Source organism: Python bivittatus, unplaced genomic scaffold, assembly GCF_059951505.1.
Source record: "Python bivittatus isolate LINGU-HERP-01145 unplaced genomic scaffold, Pbiv_v1 ctg000590_np1212, whole genome shotgun sequence".
Taxonomy (NCBI): Eukaryota; Metazoa; Chordata; class Lepidosauria; order Squamata; family Pythonidae; genus Python; species Python bivittatus.
The window spans coordinates 7825659-7842124 of NW_028277086.1; the positions used below are offsets into that span (position 1 = coordinate 7825659).

Genomic DNA, 16466 nt, shown 5'->3' on the forward strand with positions numbered 1-16466 from the left:
GCAGTAAAAATACAATAAAAATACAATAAAAACATATACATACATAAATAATATCTTTCAAGGTGCTGCCGGTAGAAAGGATATTAACATACAGGATCATCTTCAAGGTGCTAGCCAACCCCAGGGTTGGTTGACCCTCTTCTCGCCCCATGCCAGTTGGCAGAGCCAGGTCTTAACTGCTTTCTGGAAGGTCGAGAGAGTAGGGGCCTGCCTCACCTCTGGGGAGAGGGTATTCCATAGGGCAGGGGCCACGGCAGAGAAGGCTCTCCTTCTGGGCCCTGCCAGTTGACATTCTTTTGTCAACAGGGTCCACAGCATACCCTCTCTACTTGACCGGGTGGGATGAGTCAATATAATGGGGGTAAAACAATCCCTCAGGTAACCCGGTCCCATGCCACGTAGGGCTTTAAAGGTGATAACCAACACCTTGAATCGGACCCGGAAGCAAACTGGCACCCAATGCAACTCCCACAGCAAAGGTGTAACATGTGCCATCTTTGGGGCACCCAAAATTGCCTGCATGGCTGCCTCTTGAACAAGCCTCTAGCTTCCGGATAGCCTTCAAGGGTAGCCCCATGTAGAGTCCATAATTAAATGAACACAATCCATTCAATCCAAACTAGACTATATCTATTAAAGTACTGCTACCTGAACATGCTGTATGCATAAGTGTATCTGGGTGTTTGGGGGATTCACAGCGCACGGGGGGGCTTATGAGCCAAAGACACCCAGACAGGGGCCCTGCACTTTAGGAAAACAGTCTCAGGGTGACATCATGGAGGAGCATTATTAGTAGAAGGCCCAGAGTGTGAAGCAAGGCTGTCAGGGACATAGACTCTTACTGGCAATCGACCGCACAAATAAGGTGAACTGTGAAAACCACCCCAGCCTGAAGGACCAACAAACGAAGACAAGCAGATTGACCTGACTCCAGGAAGAATGCGCTTTGAAGTCTTATTTCCCCATCTTTACTGGGTTTGCAAAATATGCCCCAGCAGCCCCTTTTAGAGTGACCTGTACTTTTGGGAGGAGCAAGAGACAAGTGGAACTTCCTGAAAGCCAAGCCATGGTGAGATCTTGCAGCAACACTTCACAGATGAAATAGCTCAAATCTGCTCTAGTGAGGGTTGTACATGAGCAGGTCAGAGAAGAGGAATAGGATGTTACCACAGATTTCTTTTAAAGTGGCAGTTCCAAAGAAGCAAATATGATCTGTGGTACAAGCAGATTCACACGCTTCTTGGTTCCTTTGGGAAGCATTTGAGGAGGGAGTAACTGAATCCATGAGGTAGTCAACCCTTCTTTCGGAGAATAGGTTATATTTGCTGCCTTGAAGAAAGCAAGGATGACACTCCCCCCCACCCCAGAGGAGGCCCTCCATCAATCTGAACAATTCAGAAAATTACTACAAACCTAGTGTTATGACTGCAACTACAGAATGCCCTAGATCAGTGTTTCTCAACCTTGGCGACTTTAAGATGGGTGGACTCCCATCTTAAAGCAGCCAAGCTCGAGAAACACTGCCCCAGGTGAAGTGGATTATCTGGATCCCTTTCAGTTAAGATTCAGGCCTGAGTATGGAACAGAAACTGGATGGCCTCTGTCCAGGTCTGAGGTGGGGAGTGGACTCTTGCTGGTCCTTTCAAACTTCTCAGCAACCTCTATTAACCATAGTAGCCTTCTGGGTCACCTGTGAGGATTAGGAGGTGGCAACACAGTTCTGCAAAGCTTCTGCTCCTCCATGAGTGACAGTACCAGCTGATGGTGGTTGGGAGGAAAGGTTGTTCAGATGGCTACCACTTATGGGGTTCTATGGGATTTGTTATTTTCCCCTCTACTTTTTAGTATCTGCATGAAACCATTGGGAGAGAGGTGAGAGATCTTCCATAGCCCGCTGATACCGTTACCTATCTCCCTCCTACTGGGGATGCAGTAGAAACCTAACATGATGCCTGGAGGCTTTAAGGAAAAGCCAACTGCATCCTCACAAGACAGAAGCTATCCCACTCTCTGCTTGCTCCAGTGATGACTCTGGGCAGGCAAGCACTCACCCTGAAAGATCAAGCCTACCCATTGCTAGACAGTCATGTGGAAGGCCATGGGTGGGTGGTCTTTGGCCAGCATGATGCCCTGACTGCTATTATTCACATCCTTAATACCTTCAGAATCCACTACTACAATGTGCTGTGTATGGAGCTGCCTCTGATTACTACCAGAAGCAGGTGGCTTGTGCAGGTGTTGCAATGGCTTCTGAGTATAACTCAAAGTGATGACTTAACTTAGAATGCCACTGATGGCTCAGTGCCTGCTTAATTAACAGGTCTGCCTTTTCTGATAGAACCAACCTGTCCAGCACATTCCTCCTGAATTGGGGTGCTAATAGAATTCCCCACCCCATGAAAGATCTGGCGGGGGGGGCAGAATATGCTTCTTAATCTGTGATCCATCCCTGTGAAAGACCTTACCTGAGAGATCCAGATGATCCTTGACAGCATTTAGGAAGACATTACAAACTGAGCTTTTCTGCACAGTTTTTAACTAACTAGGATTCTTATGAATTGGGATATGGTTGTTTAACATAGGCAGCAGGGGGTTACATTGTGATGTTTCATTGAGCTTAACTGGTTTAATGTTTGTTTTTTGTAAACTGCTGGAAGTCCAGATGGAGCTGGCAGGATATGAACACTGGAAAAATAAAGTATTTCAAGAACTTAAGTAATAATAAACTAAAAACTGCCAGTAAGTCTAAATTCCAGTTGCTTTGAGCTTGTGTGACTATGTTCCGACCTCAACACCTTACAGAGGAGCACCTTCCATCAGAGTCCCCAGCATGCTGTTGGGAATGGCAAGGGGAAGAGGAGGAGAACACTTCCTTGGGAAACTAATTATTACAAAGCACACATTTATTGGAATGCTACCTGCCATCCTGTCTAGCCCTTCCCTCTACAGGATACACATGGCTTTGTCTTTTCTCAGAGATGCAAACATCCTCCCCAACAAAGCAGCAGGCACCTGCGCCTCCTAATTTCTTAGAAACAGTATAGGATGCATTCTGGGAAATAATGATGGCGCATGGCATTTTGTTTGTAGTGAACCAGGTATTTATGGACACGCTGGCTCCCTTTGGGCATTACACTGAGGACAATATATTGCTAAGGCAATACATGTAATCACATGCCACCCTCGGGAAACCACCCCTGGCCCTCTTTAAAAGTTTTGGGACAACATAACCCTTCTCCACCCTGCCCTGAAGATTCCAGATCAGGTGTCAGTGGGTCTCTGGAGGACAGCTGAAATTGCCTGGCAACTATTTCTCTCTAGCTGACCTCATCACACTCATCCAAATCACTTCAGAATGACTGGAGGCAGCACAGAAAGTTCATCAGCACATCTAGCGTGTTGAAAATCTGTTCAAGAGCTGGCCCCAAGCAGTGTTCAAAGCATTCTGCCCAGCCCAGTATGTTAATCAGCAAAAGGGCAGACTTGGGCCTCGGGCAGCTTCTTTCCATTCCAGCAGAAACTACTATTTTCTCATACTTTAAAGCACAAGCCCCACCCATTATTTTTCTTGGCTGTGGTCTTCTTTTTTAAGTAGCTGAAGGAATTGCCCAATAGATGACACACAGTATAAAGACAGTCTACTAGGGATGTGTTATATGCTAATTTTTCAATCTGCAGACCATTCCAATGCTTACATGCAACAAGGTGGCACACAACGTTTTGCAACCATTAGGAGTCTGAATGCAAGACTCTCAATGTGACATAGCTCAAAACACCACTGTTTGCACTGCTACAGACTTTTTATAGCTATTTTCTTTGGACCTTAGGCATACGCAATCTCTACCTAAGAAAAGGCTGTTCAAAAACTTATTTTACAGGCATATCAATTAGATGCTGCAAAGCCTCTGCAGTCAGAGATATTTGCTTCTAGTAAGTACGTGGACAGAACTGGGTTGCTCAATATGTTAAAAGAGCATCACAGGTTCCTGTTCTGCGCACCATCATTCTTGCGATTTTTATAGCCTTTTTCAGATGGGAAGTCAATGAAATCCAACAATGAAACATAGTAGACTATGCCTTCAGAGATCATCCTATCTTTAATTATATTAAGAATTTTATATAGAGTAAAAGACAAATCTAAGGAGGAGGGAAGGGAAGGAGGGAAGGGAAGCGAAGAAGAAAACTAAAGTTATCAAATATAATGACTTCCAACTTTTTCTTCAACAGATAATTACAATCTTATAATCCCTCCTAGATGTTATACAAGTCCCTTCAGCCCCTCACTTAATCCACATTTTTTAATCTTCGAACCCATAAATCTTTGTATCATTTTTAATTCTTTCAGCAAAAAGCCTATATAAGGTTTCCAGTCTTCCAGTACACAGTCTACTATCATCCATTCACAGTCCTACACGTAAACGCAAACTTGTGTACTGTATAGCTGTGCAGAAAATGCAAGAGAGATTTTTAAAAAATGAGAGAAGGAAATCACAGCTATAAGTTCCTACTTACAAAGAGACAGCTGCTATGATGGAGCAATTCCCACATGTTCCACCACTCCCTTTATCAAGGGGAAAATATCCTGTTACTCCTTTACAAAAACAGCTTGGTAATACAGTGTTGGTTCTATGCATTTTCTTTTCTTAATTGTTTAAAGTTTCTGCAGCAGACAGGTTGCTGAATGAACTTTTTTCATCGAGCAATCATAAAATATTTTCTTTTGATAAACTTATCAGCAAACATGTTGTGAGTTTATCAACACTTGCAGCTGTCTTAGTTTACAAATGAAAGCAAATACCTCAATGGTAAATTACAGCAATAATAACAATTTCCTCCTTCCCTTTTAGTTCTATTACTCAGTAGGAAGGATGCAAACATAGGATTGGCGTTATACCGTTCAAAGCAGAGAACTATGCTAGTCACAGCCTAAATATGACATAAAGCAGTAGGATGCTTAGTAGAAGAACCTGGAATATACACAGCTTAAGTCAGTGTCAAACACCCTATCAAGAGTCAGATACAAGTTCATACTTAGTTTAACCCAGGGGGCAATCTCAATTTACAGCAAACTGGGCAGAGCCACAGAACAAGGCTTCCCCCATTACATTTTTTTTTGTATCTTTTCTGGTAAACATCTATAGTCCCACAATGCCACATCATTCCATTTTCCATATCAACGTCTGCCGCTCATAATAATAATACATCTTGCAAGCCTAAACTTGGGGACATGGCTTGAGATGGCAAACATCCACAGCTGCACAAACTGACAATATGTAACTCAGCCTCAAGATGAGTTACAGCAGCTAGGCACACGTCAGTTATTTTGAACTTCAGCTTCCACCATTTTTCACCACTGACCTGCTGAAGTTGATAGAAGTAGAAAGCCAGAACATACCAGAATGCCTAAGGATGATGCAGTCTCTTAGAAGTGCCATTTCTACAATTTCTAGGGACCTCACAATTGCGCTCAACACCAATGGGAAAGCCTAACAGATGCTTGCCCAGTACATCCTACTTTTTTTAAAAAATGGGCTAAATAAATAATGCAGTGGCTCAGTGCTTTAAGGTTCATATGTAGTTATTCTCACAAAAACTCAAGAAGCAGAAGCAGCTTTTTCAGGGACATCAGTTAGCATCTAAGTGGAGCGGATCTCCATAATCAAAGCAAATTATGAGACTTTCTAATCCAGTCATTCTGAAAATGGCTGCTACAGTGGCCAGGCACCAGCCTACAGGAAAAGCTCACAATAACAGGTTGAAGCAGCCCACAGCTTATATCCATTAACAAGCTGCCTGCTTCCAGCTAAAGTAGATCATCTGAACAGCACAACGGCTTCCCTCCACTTCACTGATTTAAGTTTAACCTCTTCCTCACAGTTATTAGGTTTGCTAATCATATATAAATCCAGGACAGTCTGAAGATATGTTAATCCAGTCTTAAGATGAGTTAGAACAGCCAGGCACCACATTCTGTGGTTGTTTGCTGTGCCCACCAGGGATGGTGAGAGTCTTCGGCAGACGACTGGGAAAAAAAAAATAGCAAAGAAGGATCCAAACTATGCAAGTTAAAGAAGATAACTGGCATGCAAAAGGATCACTACTAGTTAAGTTGAAAACATCATTATCCTTAAATGGCTGTGTTACTATCCCATATCTTTAACACAGAAAAAGAATTTTTTTTTTGCTATTGTTTGTCTTGTGCTGTTTTTGCATTTTTGTTTTAAATGTTGTAACAATTGTAAACTGCTCAGAGTCAGGCAGCATATAAATTTAATAAATTATTATTTTAACTGAAGTAAAGCTTGCATCCATATCTCAAGAACCATTCCCCAGAATCTTGATAAGATCTCCTATACAGTTACAGAGCGCTGGCCCAGACAACAATTACAGAAAAACTTCAATTTTTACTGTTCTTCTATGGCCTGCTGCAAGGAAGGGAGTATGAGCTTGCTTCCATGTGTGAGTCCAATGTACAGATGAGAGTCAGTCTTATCAGACAGGGCACTCTGTTTGACATGCAATTTGTTTTAAACAATAGTTAGCAATTAAATTCAATATTAATATGACTCTGCCCTTTTGGGGAAACTTGCTTCAATGTATGTGTTGTGTACACATTTTAACTGGAAAGAAGGGGATCTCCCAAATTGGTTTCAGTTGGATGTGGCAACCCAAGATTAACAAGATGGGGAGTTTTTGCCCATGTTTATAATTTTTCTACTTCCGTATGGTGGCAAAGGATGTGTTGTTTTTAGAACTTCAGAAAATTTTCTGTACAACCACCACACTGTTCTCTTCTTCCTCTTCCACCACCACTGGCAAAGTTGACAAATTATTACTTTTTGTGGAAACATCTTGAGTTCTTTTTCCTGTTAGTTCTCCATACAACACATCTTACATATTGCTTATTCTTCTCCCATGACTGGCCTTCAGGAACAGAAGATGGCTTCAGTTCATCCTTGTTCTGAAAGGCATATGCTGTCACAAACGAATGTAGAGAATAGCCCTCCCCATTACTACCCCAGCAAATCCCAGTGATGTCTGTGGTTTATATGCACGTGGGAGTAGTATTAAGATAAAAATGCTTTTCTTCTCCAAAGTTGTGCATACAAGCATTTCAAGAACTATGATTGTCCGCATGTTAACAGCTGGAGGAGTTCCAATCCTCCATTCCACCACACGGTAAACTATCACAGCTCAACTTCCAGGCCATGCATATCAGCCCTCTTCAATAATACAGAGATGACCTTTAGATATATTTATATGCCTCCCCTATGATCATCCTTTACTCTTAAATACCACAATGCATTTTGCTTGAGAACAACCTTACACAGAATCCTTTAGAAGGCTACAGATTGATGGAAATCATTCTGGTCAGCAGCCAAGGTCTTTTTTGTTTGTTTTTTGAGTCACACTATAATTACAACAAATAAATACTCCCCAAAGACAATAATGTTAAATGTTTGCTGTACACGCTATTAGCGTAAGTGGCATCTGTAAAACCAAAAGGATTCACCATTACTGTACATTTAAGCTGCACTTTTTGGTCCCCATACTCTGCTTACAGCTTAGGAAATGAAATTACTTTTGTTCCACCTCCTCAGGAAAGTCACTGTTTTATTTTTTATTATTATTTTATAAATAGTGACTGTATGTCACTATTTGCTTTATTTTCAAATGTCTATTATAATTTGTGACTAGACCTTGAATTTGCAAAGCACAATACATTGGCGAAAAAAACCAAGAATTCTCTGCATTTATTCTCCTCTACTCCCTCATGATTACATTTCTCATGATCATACCTAACAGTGAGACCTTGAGGACAGCCTAAAGTAGTTCATCCTTTTCCGGAAGGTACCACCTGCTCTTCTTTTAGTTTCACAAGCCAACATTCCGTGTAGCTCAATCAGCTCAGCTTTTTAAAACACTACCCAACTTTAGTTGGTGCAGACACATCTTTCCAAATCAGTCTCTAGTCCTTTCAAAAACACAAGCAAATGCTATGATGGCTCACTTTTCTATCCCAAGTTTAAGGCAGGTACACCAAAGTTTTGGTGGAAAACAGAAGAGCAAGCTAACAAACTTATGAGTAGCATCTATCCAACATTTATTAGATTTATACCCTGCTCTTTCTAAAGGACCTCAAGGTACCATACATCGCACCCCCTCCTATTTTTCCTATCAACCACCCCTGTGAAATAGCTTGGGCCACAAGACAGCGACTGGCCCAAAGGTACCCAGTGAGTTTCTATGGTTGAACATGGCCTAGAACCTAACTACCTATTTTCACTATTGTATCTCACCAGCTCTCAGTATGGAGAAAGCAAGGTGGGATGAAAATGACAACATTCAAGACTGAAGTGTTGTTCTGATACCTTCATCCCACCAGCAAGCACTGCAAATAATTACTGAAAAGGATGTGCAAGAAAATTTGTCATCTTCTGATACTATGATCTAAGGATATTCTATATAAACATTTATGGAAGCAACAATCAGGACTGTACACACAGAAGTGACAAACCACATTTCCCATAATAACCTATTTTTTCAGCAAGTGTGATACAAGCCAAACTATTAAAGAGTGTAATTTAACAATACATGTTCTACAGTGAGAGTTTTTCTGGAACGGTGAGGAAAAAGCACAAAATTACTGTTGTTCCTGCATCATTTTAAACTGTCTGACAGATCACTAATATTTGCAAAGCCAACAGAAACAACCTATCAGAAACTGAATTCAGCGCATGGTCAAGGAAACTTACATCAGACTCCACTCGAGCACGAGCTGGCTTCACAGAAAGATTGAAGTGATTCTTAATGAACTTAAGCTATATGGATCAGTCTCTTTATAAACTGCATCTACTGTGTTAGCATTCTCTTCTTAAAGCTTCAGGTCAGCCTGTTTCACACCCCAGCGGATCTAGCTTTAAGGAGCCAATGATGGGTCAAATCCAAAACTGAGGGCCGTAGTGGGAGAATGGGATGTGACTGCTTCCATCCAGAAAGCACCTTTTCTGCTATAATGAAAGGAGATTGATGGTTTTGTTCTTAGCGACCGTTTTATGCTATTCCCAGATCTCAATTCTTTCTCAACAACTTTAAGGCATTGCATGCCTTATTTATGCAGTTTGGGAGAACAAAAATAATTGGCACTGTCTTCTGCAACGTTGTCTGCTCAGCGTATATCTAACTAAGGTCTATTAAGCTAAGGACATCCAAGGTTCAGGGCCTCTTCTGATCTAACTGGAGATCCATGACTAGTTTTGTCTTGAATGCCTCCTTAAATTCTCTGCTCTGCACAAATACTCTGGCAGTTTGATTCTGCTCTCCCAGCAGACTAATCCACGCAGAACAAGTTTTCTGACAGTAAGATGTGTGAAAGACAATGAGAGGAGTTTAAAGCATTTAAGTCGTGCTTGGGTCAAATCTAAGCATAACTATCAGAGGGATGTGTTTTTGAGATGGAGTGTTTTTTAAAGAAGACTCTACAGGGAAAATGAATACCGACTTTACTATTTATAGACACTCACTCTCCTTAATTTTTGTGGAACTATTTAGACATGGTTTCCATTAAGCTTTAGTCCGTAATACTTGCTAATGAATCTACCCTTTCATAAAGTCCTTCATGGAACCCTAACAAATGGTCTTGTTTATTTTAAATCACATACGGACAGGAACTAAAATGCCTGTCCTAGGTTTTGGGGTACAGACGTTGCAGGTTCCCAAATTAATTTGAACAAGGAATGGAATCAATACACGTGACTTACTACTTTGGAAGCTTACTACTAAGCTGTAGCACCAGAAATGCTGGCTGGGGAATTCTGGAAGTTGAAGTCCACACATCTTAAAGTTGCTAAGGTTGAAAAATACCGATGCAAATCTACACGGACACTTTGCAAAGCAACAAGAGACTGATGCAAACAACTTTTACCTGTGTCTTTCCCTTGTCTGTCACCCCTAGTGGTCTTGGCATTTACAAAGCCAGCGCTTCATGTCTCAATCATGGATTTCATTATTATTATTATTATTAGGTCAGGCTAAATAAATGCACCTTTTGTAATTTTTACTCTATAACTGGCAAAATAAGATTTGGTATTTCCTACACGTAATTGGTTTGTGCTTGCTTTGTCCAACAATATTTAGTTGTTTAATATAGCCAGTCCTACAACTGAACACATTAGGGTAGTTTATGGGGATTACTAGCTAAAATTATAGTAAAGCAAGCTGTATTGCATGCTGGCATCCAAGAACACTTGCTGTTCTATAAAAATGCAGTGTTCAAGTATTTATCAATGCTTAAGAAAGTATGAATGCCCCTTTCTGTTCAACCCAGATCCAAAACGGATGGAATTTCATAGCTCCTTGAGAAAGTAAATTTTACATACAATTGCTGCAAAATACGCCACGCATCTCACCCATTTAAATGGGAATAATTTAGGCAAATCTTAAATTTTCATGAAGTCAGAAAAGGGGACTATTACAATGTATACCTAAACAGGTAACATCAGATGAAGTACTTAAATTTGTGGAAGTCCTCTGGAGTCCGTGCCTAACCATTAATTGTGTAGTTTATGACTAAAGTATCAGAGAGCCAATTATTTTCTCAAGGCATGTCAGCCTTGTGAGGTAGTCCAGACCTCACACCTAGATGAATTTCTACTTTAAAGGTTACATCAACAGAATCTTGCAAGTCTGAAATCAAATTTCTCCGCCATTGCCTTTGCAGCCCAAGAAACTAGGGAGGGTCCCTTTGGAGACGTTTGCCATGCCCCCATTCCTGCTGCAGGCTCAGCTGCCTCTTATCTGACCATCCCCTTGGATGAAAACGCTAAATAATTCTATGCTTGTAATATTGACTATCTAAATTATAATTGAAATCAATATTTTTCCCTCCATTTTCAGTACTCTAAGCCATCTAAATAGAGTGTCAGTAACCTTTAATTATATTATATAAACATCACTGTATTGAAATACAATATAACAAGATTTATAACACAATGAAAACTAAAAAAAAATAAGAATCATGGATACATCTATGAAGTTTAGTTGGTCATTACCTTCTTCCAGGATTTTTTTTTTTTTTAATTCTCAGACTACTCTACTACCCCAAGATTTCTTGGCAGCCTCCCAACCAAGTACTGCCCTAGCCCAATCCTGCTTAGCTTCTGAGCCCACCTGCTGAAATACAACTTCACTGCCCTGTGTATTCTTTGAGTTCATTAGCATTAGGAATATTCTGTTTTAAACTATTTGTCACTTTTATCATTGGGTAATCCTACATCTTTATAAAGATAACCCCCCCCCCCAAAAAAAGCTTAGGAAATTCCTTTATTCCAAGTTAAAATAGTTCTCATCTAACTGAGCATTGCCTGTTAAGACCTGGTCCTTTATTCAAGTTCTTTTTAAATAAATGCCCAGATTTCAATCTTGGCAAATTCCAGTATGAAATGACAATGGGGCCTTCCTGAACCTCTAACTGCCATCTATATTTCCCAAAATGTCTCAGAGTTCTCAGCTCAAACATATCCATTAACTAAAACATTACTATAAGGGACAGTGTAGAAATGTTTGCTTGCACATGTACTGAAGCTCCCATTTTTTAATGCAGAACTGAGGCAGAATAGGATTATCAGTGAATATAAAGAAACAGCTTTAGAAAATCACGGTTTCTTTTAGGAAATAAAGAACCAAAACAGTCTTCTTTACAACAATTTTTTTCTGTCCTGTGTCATTGAATAAATGCATGCCCTAGATGACCTCATAACCTTTGAAAGGAGGTAGCATGTCCTAAAAAACAGTGCCCAGACCATTTAGCGTTTTCAAGGATGAAGCAGGAGCCTTAGCATTGTGCCTAGAAGACAAGAACTAACCATGTTCTCCTAGCTCCTTTACGCAGCCCACAGGACCGAGGGGAGCCAGAAACCCACAGCATCCAAGCCAAATTCCAAGAGCAACTGCAAGAGACAAGGATGCAACGGAGGGCAGACCGTTTTAAAGATAATTGCATCCCTTTCCTCTTAATTGATTCTGCAGCTTACATTTTCAACTGTCTTTAATATTACACACCATCCAGGAACATTATGGAGTTGGGCAGCCTTAGAAATAAATAGAGTACATTTGCGGCTACAGTGCTTCCTTACATTAGGCGAAACCTCGGCAATTTATCATAGCAAACCTGTTCCTGCAGACGCTCAGACAAATTAACATTGCAGAGCTTTCTATGGTCTAAGATTATCTACAGTATAAAGATACATAACCTTTAACGGCAGTTTAAATGCTGCCTATCAGCCTACTTCCAAAGAGGTCATTCTCAATTTCAATTAATAAGCATCTCACCAAGATGAACGTAAGCCTTGGGATTGATGTTCAGGCAAGCATCGCTTAAAACAAAGTGGTTTGGGAACTTAAGCATGGAATGCAAATATTAAGCACAGAGTATACATTAGAACTCATCCAGCAACAGGATATGGTACTGCCAAAATTTGTAATTAAAAAATAGTCTTAACTGAATTTCAGTATTTTGTAATACAAAAAGGTTTAAACAGCATTTTCTAAGGGATTCCACATACCCTCTTCTACCTGAAAACATTAACTTGATTATACTTTGTTTCACCATTTAGGTTTTAAAAGCAAAACCACATGGCATCATATTTCAAAATCTGCCCCCCCCATTAAGTCCATCTGCTCCAACATGCTTCAAGAATGAACCAGCAGATGACCCAGGAACTAGAAGTACACATAGAATAGCCTTTCCTCACTGTTTACTCCCCAAATAAATGACCCAAAAATCCTGCTTCTGAACATTTAAGCATTCCCTAAGTATGACTATAAACACCTCACAGTGATTTACATAGAATAAGAAAGATTACTGGCTATCCAGAATTTTAAACCAGGGAAATCATCAGTGGGGGGGATGCAAGTTTAGTATTTTCTTCTAATATTTCCTTAAAGTTAAAAGCAAGAAACTTATCCAGAAAATTCTGAACTGTACTGCTGAGAATATTTAAATGCCTGTTTTATTGTTGCATTCTTGAATTAGCAGGACTAAAGTTGCAGTATTCAATATTGGGCAAGGCAGATTGTAAAAAGTAAATATAAAGGAGTGGGTTATCTTTTAGAAAACAACTGCAAGTTCTTACTCCTAAAATACAATTCCAAAAATGTAATTCCAGAAATGCCCACGTAGAGTCCAGAACACTTAAGAATCAGTTTGTTTACAAGAAAATTTACTCAGATGTTTCCTTTGATCTAAAGCTGTGGCCACGCACCCAAACGGAACATGAGGCTCCCAGCACAGCACCAAAATAGGACTAGGAAGCAAAGCACTAAAGCCTTCCTGAGTTTTAGCTGCCCAGGGTGGAAGTTCAGCCCCATAACTAAGCTACGTTGGCATAAGAATACTGCCATACCACACCACGGATCCATCTAACCCAGAGTTCCGTTGTGAGGCAAAAGGAGACTGGACCCCCAAAGTGATTCATTGCCACATGCTCCCAAATATGTACGTATTAATCCCAGTGGCAGTCAACAGACCCATATTTCAACAACTCTCGAGTATCTGCTACAGAAATTAATGCAACCTTATGACAAACATCTCCCAGAGGACTCACACACTATTTTGTGAACATTTAACTGCTCCTATTCAAAGATGTCCAAAAAGACACAAAAAACATCCCACTATCAAACTATATTGACACTGAATTTTGCTTAGTGCTCAACTGTTCTTACAGTTCCTCCAACTGTAAATATGTTGATAAGGAGCAGCCTAAGGAAAGACATTGGGGATGGGGGGGGGGCTGTCAGCCATCTCATGTTAAAGATGCAGTGACAAAAATGTTTTGAAGTCTGTCTCATGGTAAAATTAATATTCCTCACCTGTTAAGTCAGTAAGCCGAATTTGTTTTAATAGGACTGTGGAAACAGGATAGCCCCATTCCAGACTCCAGCAACTGCAAGTCTACCTGTTTATTAAAAGCACCATCTGTTATTTTCAGCTTCGAGCTAGCAAAGGCCAGTTTAATGCTACAACCGTAGAGAAAAGACTGTCATGCTTTCTCGTGATCTCTCAAAGATCATCAAGTTCTCTAAGAAGGCATTACATTTTCAGGCCAGCCAAAAATCAGAACACAAAATTCCATTGTCTGGGGGAAAAACAAGCCATTTACAAGAGTGAGATTTTAAAAATCGGCCCTTCTGGGTTCCAGAAAATGCAACAATGATTAACTCAAAGCAGTGGAGACTGCCTATTTCATGGAATACAGACAGCTACAAAGCAAAAGCTATTTACGCAGTAGCCAGTCAATACCACAGATTCTTTACACATCTTTGCCATTAAGCTGAGCAGAAGAGGAGGCTTTTTTCCTCTTCCCACTTCCTGCCCTGAAGGGAAGACAGGCTCCTTTTTAGTATAACAGCAATCCATATCAAAAAGAGACATTCGCTTGAAATCTGTGTAGTTACAACACCTGTATTTCTGCACTCCCAGAGTATGATGACTTCCCTTCCACAGAAATACATCTCAGACAATTCTAGTAAGTCAACCGCTAGAAAGGAAGCATTCCTGTGGGGCGGCCCCTGGACTATCAACAAGGCCACCGATTCCCTCTTCTGGGGATCAGCTGCGTCAGAAGGGCAACCAACCTCATTTGGCGCTTCTCCCAGATTCACAACTCATCACTTCATACCCTTTTCTTACACATACTCCAGACTTCAAAAGAAACCTTCAGGTGTCCCTGCTTTCCCTTTAAAGTCTCTATACCTAATTGCCACAACCCCTGCGTGCATCAAGTTCCACCTACATACAGAAACCATCCTCTGAAACAAACCCATCATCTCCACGGTATGGTGGTTGGCTATCACTTGTAACCAGGAGGAAACTTCTTGAAAGCAGACGGCGAAGTCAGGAATGCCTTCCCCTAACGCCCCCACCCACTAAGGGGCTCTAAAGAACCTCCTCGGGTGATTCCCCCCATGGTGGTGCAGGCTCAACTGCTCTCTGAACCGCTTTTCACCAGCGTCCGTCCTCCATCGGCGGCTAGAGGTTAACAAAGGTCATCTTTCCGAGCAAAACCGGCCTTGGGTGCAGCCTTCAGTCCTGCGGGCACCTCCGGCGCGAAAACACCTCCCTCCTCCTCCTGCCCCGGCGAGCAGGCAGCCCCGAAGAGGGAGGCTCGGCGCCCCGTTCGGTCCCTTCTGCCCAGCAGCACCTCAGCCGGTCCAGAGAAAGCCGAGGGGGGCCGCTCGGCTGCAGGAGGGACCCCAAATTCAGTCTCCCGCGATGGAAAAAGGAGGGGGCAGAGGCACCCTGGAGCGCGGCGACCCGTCTCCGGCAACCGCGCCTTCCACCACGCGGTCCATCCGCAGCGCAGTTCGGCCTGGGTGGGTCCCGGTGCCGGAGCGGCTCCGGCTGACCCGGCGCTTTCTCCCCAGCAAACTAATTCGTGGGGCGCCAGCAGGGCCCCCCGTCCGGGAAGCGGCCGTGCCGCCCCGGCCCGGAGGAGGGCCCCAGGCTGAAGCAGCGCTGCCTCGATCCGGCAGGGGCTTAACCCGGAGCGCCGGGCGGAGAAGGCGCGGGTTGGGACGCCGCCGGGCAGCCGGACGAGGGCGCGCTGCCCCGGACCTCGGCGCCCCCGCCTTCCGCCGGACCCCCGTCCGGGGCGAAGCGGCGCCTCCGCCTCAGGCGGACCAGCCCCGCCCGCCCCGCCGGTTGCGAGCGCCGGGCGAGCCGCGCGGACGCCCCACCTTGGTTGACCAGGCGCAGCGCGTGGGTGAAGGACGGATCCAGGGAGTCCTTCTCCGCCATCAGCTCGGGCAAGTACTTCTCCTCCATGGCCCGCCCGCCTGCCCTGCTGGGGGGACCGGGCTACTCGCTTCGACACGCCAGACGGTGCGGCGGCAGCCGGGACGCCGGTAAATCCTCCTTGGCCGGGAAGCCTCCGCAGGCAGGAGCCGAGGAAACGAAGCGGCCCCGGTTGCGTCCTTCCCCGGACAAAACACAGGCGGTCCTTCTCCCCGAGGCCACGGATCCAAAGGCGCTGAGCTGATGCTACTACTGCCGCCGCCACACGACCGCCCCTACCGGCGGCAAACCGCGACTGAGCGTGCGAACGGCAGAGGAGCTCGCCTTAAGTAGTCGGCTCACAGCCACGCCCCCTCCCCGCGCTGGAACGCCGCGCCTCCCTCCCCAGCGCCCGGCGAGGAAAGGCCGAGCCGTTCCCTTCTGCCTGCCTCCCTTTGTTAGCCATTGGGTAGGAAGCGCCTTATGACGCCGGGAGGCGGGGCCTCCGGTGCGATTGGCTGCTTTTCTCCCCGCCTTCCCCTTCGCGACGCTTAAGGGGTGGGTTTCCCGACCCACCACTGCCTCCCCGCCGCGCAGGAGAGCAGCGCGCCAAAAAGCTCCCAGGGCGCGCGCCTGGGAGACGCCGTTAGGGGGCGCGCGGGGCGATGGTCGGGGGCGCGCGCGCGCTGGTTCC

General features: G+C 43.5%; 1 protein-coding gene across 3 annotated transcripts in view; it reads right to left on the reverse strand.

Annotated features, from left to right (window-relative positions):
* KHDRBS3 (KH RNA binding domain containing, signal transduction associated 3) overlaps positions 1-16109 on the reverse strand; it is a 95201-nt gene extending 79092 nt beyond the window's left edge. For 2 of the 3 annotated variants that reach the window (XR_015797552.1, XM_088148944.1), the window contains exon 1: positions 15736-16108. Coding sequence is in view for 2 of the 3 variants with exons in the window: in XM_088148944.1 (XP_088005070.1) it covers positions 15736-15823 (88 nt within the window). In the remaining variant the exon portion in view is untranslated. Of the gene's footprint in view, positions 1-15735 lie in introns of all 3 variants that reach the window. The other variant, XM_088148943.1, reaches the window with a different exon arrangement.
* Between the last annotated feature and the right edge of the window lie 357 nt (positions 16110-16466).